The 3,407-nt window shown below is 35.8% G+C and overlaps 1 protein-coding gene across 1 annotated transcript; it reads right to left on the bottom strand.

Annotated features, from left to right (window-relative positions):
• Positions 1-579: 579 nt before the first annotated feature.
• Positions 580-3,135, bottom strand: LOC131657895 (uncharacterized). Its single transcript, XM_058927246.1, has 5 exons — positions 2,951-3,135; positions 1,667-2,275; positions 1,393-1,612; positions 965-1,278; positions 580-847 (listed from the first exon to the last, which is right to left on the bottom strand). Exons 1-5 carry the CDS (start codon positions 3,133-3,135, stop codon positions 580-582), a joined length of 1,596 nt encoding a protein of 531 aa, XP_058783229.1.
• Between the last annotated feature and the right edge of the window lie 272 nt (positions 3,136-3,407).

Here is a 3,407-nt window from a genome sequence, read left to right on the forward strand (position 1 = left end):
GATATGCCATGAACTGTTCCACCAGTCACAAACATTGGACTTTAGAGTATGATGATAGATTTCAGGTATTTGAAACTTGCTAGCAAGTGGTTCCCCTGTCCAGTTATCCAGCCAAAAGTTTATACTTTTACCATTTCCTATGCTCCAAATGCAACTATCCATCACAATGTTATGAACAACTTTAATTCCTTTCCATATTGAAGATTTAATGGCATAATTGATTACCTTTCCATTCCTTTTTACTTTATTCTTGAGCAGACTGGACCAGCAATGATTAGCATTCTCAAACTTCCAACAAAGAAGAATATTTGTTGTTGTATTATAAGATTTGAGAGAATGGATTCCCAACCCTCCTTCATTCATTTTCCTGCAGCAAGTTTTCCAAGCAATAGTAACTAATTTCTTCTGCTCCAAGTTTCCACTCCAAACAAAGTTTCTGATCCAGGTTTCAATCCTCTTGAATGGATGGTTAGCTAAAGAGAATCCAATAAGATTTTCCAAACTCCTATGTCTTGTATTAGACATTCCACCAGCATAAATAAGTGATTTGGAAAGGTTGCAATGCTGGCCTGAGAACTTCTAATAGTCTTTAATGAGATCAGCAATAGCTTGAAGGGACTTAGCACCACCTCTGCAAAAAATCATTATATCATCTGCAAATAGTGTGTGTGAAGGAACCAAAGTGTGCTTGTTAGCTTTGATGAGATTTACACTGTTAGTGTTCACAAGGTTAGTTATACCTCTACTAAGGACATCTTCAGCAATGCAAAACAAAATAGGAGACAAGGGTTCTCCTTGCCTCACACCATTAGTGCAAGTGAAGTATCCAATTTGTTTGCCATTGAAACTGATAGAAATGGTTTCATACTTAAGAATAACAAGAATCCAATGGAAATTTTTTCATTAAACCCAGAGCATTTAAGAGTATATATGGACAAGACTATTCTAGTTAAGAGTGTCAAACGCTTTGGCTATATCTATTTTCAGAGCCTCCTTGCCACTAAAGCACTTATTACTCAAAATATTGATTGCTTCAGAAGTTAAACAAATACCTTCTCTGATGTTTCTACCATGGACAAATCCCTTCTGCTTAGGAGAAATGAGATTAGGCAGAATAGTAGATAATCTATCAGCTAAAATTTTAGAGATAATTTTAAATTTGAAGCTTGCTAAAGCAATAGGCATGTACTGCCCAAGACAATTAGCTTCTTTCACTTTAGGGATCAACACTAAGGTATTGGCATTGAAGTTAGGAAGGAGCCAACCTTGATTGAAGAACTGGAGCACAACATTGATGACATCCAGCTTAATGATGTTTCAATAAGTGTGATAGAAGACTCCCCCAAAGCCATCTGGGCCAGGGGCAGAATCAGCTCTAAGGTTATGGACAACCTGATGAATCTCATTAATGCTTGGAGTCACGGTAAGCAAATCATTGATTGGATCATTAACCAGTTTAGGAATGACTAATCTAGGTAAATCACTATCATGCATAATCTTATCATTATTGAAAAGCTTTTGAAAATGGTTAACTATATGTCTCTCTAATCTATCTTGATTAGTAACAACTTCATCCTCTATAACCAAGGTAGAAATAAGATTAGTATTTCTCCTAATTTTAGCATAGGTATGGAAAAAGCTTGTGTTTCTATCACCCTTAACCTACCACTTAATTCTAGATTTCTCTTTCCAAAAAGCCTCTTCTAAATTCAAAGCAATCTCAAGGTCATGTTGAGCCTTAGATTCCTTATCCTGAAAGCTATCAGTGTAGCCATTATTACCAATATCCCTCTGAATTTCCTTCAGAGTGTGATCAGCATTACGAACATTGAGAGTCACATTCCCAAACTGATTTTTGTTCCAATATTTAAGTTTGGCTTTAAGAAGCTTAAGTTTTCTGTCAAGGACATACATGGGGCAGCCATACACTTTAGTGTTCCAAATCTCTTCAATAATTCTAGCATATTCCTCTTTAAGAGTCCACATAGAAAGAAACTTGAAGTTGGATTTGAAAGTAACTTTCTCTATGTTTATGGAGTAAAGTAAAGGGTAGTGGTCAGACTTAATCTTGGGAAGAGTGTGACAAACAACATGCTTACAGAAATCCAAAAGATTCAAGTTACATATAGCTCTGTCCAATCTTTTCTCAGTTCTAAGCCTACCTCTCCTACCATTACACCAAGTAAAAGGATTCACTAAAGTATGCAGATGGATGAGATTATTACTATCAGACAAGTTAAAGAAATCAGTAATAGGAACCTTTGAAGGATTATGTCTACCTCAATGTTCATCAGCACTAACAATAGTATTAAAGTCACCAATGAAAGTCCAGGGAACATTTGGATTAGTGACACTACTAAGTTTAGCCCAAAGACTTCTTCTGTTTATGTAATTTGTGGAAGCATACACAATAGAGAAACCAAAATCATTGCTATTATTATTAATAATAAAGGAGACTTGTTGATCATCCAGGTCAATCAAAATAGGATCCATATGTATTTTACAAAAACACCAAAGGTTAGGCAAAAGATTAATTCCATGTTACAGGAGAAAAGTTTTAGATCAAACCTAGATATCCAGCTTTTAGGAAAAGTGTCAAAATTCATCCAAGGTTCTTCTATGAAAACAAAATTTGGAGAATTGTTGATAATTAGCTTCTCGAGGGCCACTCTAGAAGCTTTATTTTCTATTCCTCTAATATTCCAATAGAGGCAATTCATTTATGAAGGTTTGTTTGACTGGACACCCGCATAGTATGCGCTAGAGTCAATGCTTTCTTGCCCTTTCTTTTTTTAGAAGTCACCAAAGGAAGTCCTTATCCTGAGGGAGATCCACATCATTATCACCACCTTTGTGATTTGCCGCCATGTTATCCCAAGAGTCCATGAGGAAATTGGTGATTTTCTTTTTATGAGCCTCATCAATTTGAGTCTCAGGTACCAGGTCTTACAATTGTGTAGCATCAATATATTCACTTTCAGAATGTATATCATCTTCAGGAGATGGCCTTGTAAAAAAATTCACAACTGCATTGCTTTTAACAATAACAGTTTGAAGTTGCATTGGATTAGATGTTTCCCCCTCATTATGAATGTTCACATCCATAGGCATTCCCACAACAGGATCTTTATCCATATTTCCTTCATTTGAAGCTTAAATATCCACTACTTTTGTCACTTTTTCCCTTTAGAGTCAGCATTTTTGTTGTTCTTCTTATCATCTTCTACTCCTTTCGGAGTTGATTCTTTCCTCTTGCAAGTAGTGACATTATGCCCAATACACGAGCAATATGAGCAAAATTCAGGAACCTTTTCATACTCAATATCTACAAAATAGGTGAAGCCCACTCTTTCCACCAGAATTTTGTAGTCAAATTCCTTGGTTAAGTCAAGATCAAAAGAACCCTT

This window comes from Vicia villosa, linkage group LG3 (assembly GCF_029867415.1).
Source record: "Vicia villosa cultivar HV-30 ecotype Madison, WI linkage group LG3, Vvil1.0, whole genome shotgun sequence".
Classification (NCBI taxonomy): domain Eukaryota; kingdom Viridiplantae; phylum Streptophyta; class Magnoliopsida; order Fabales; family Fabaceae; genus Vicia; species Vicia villosa.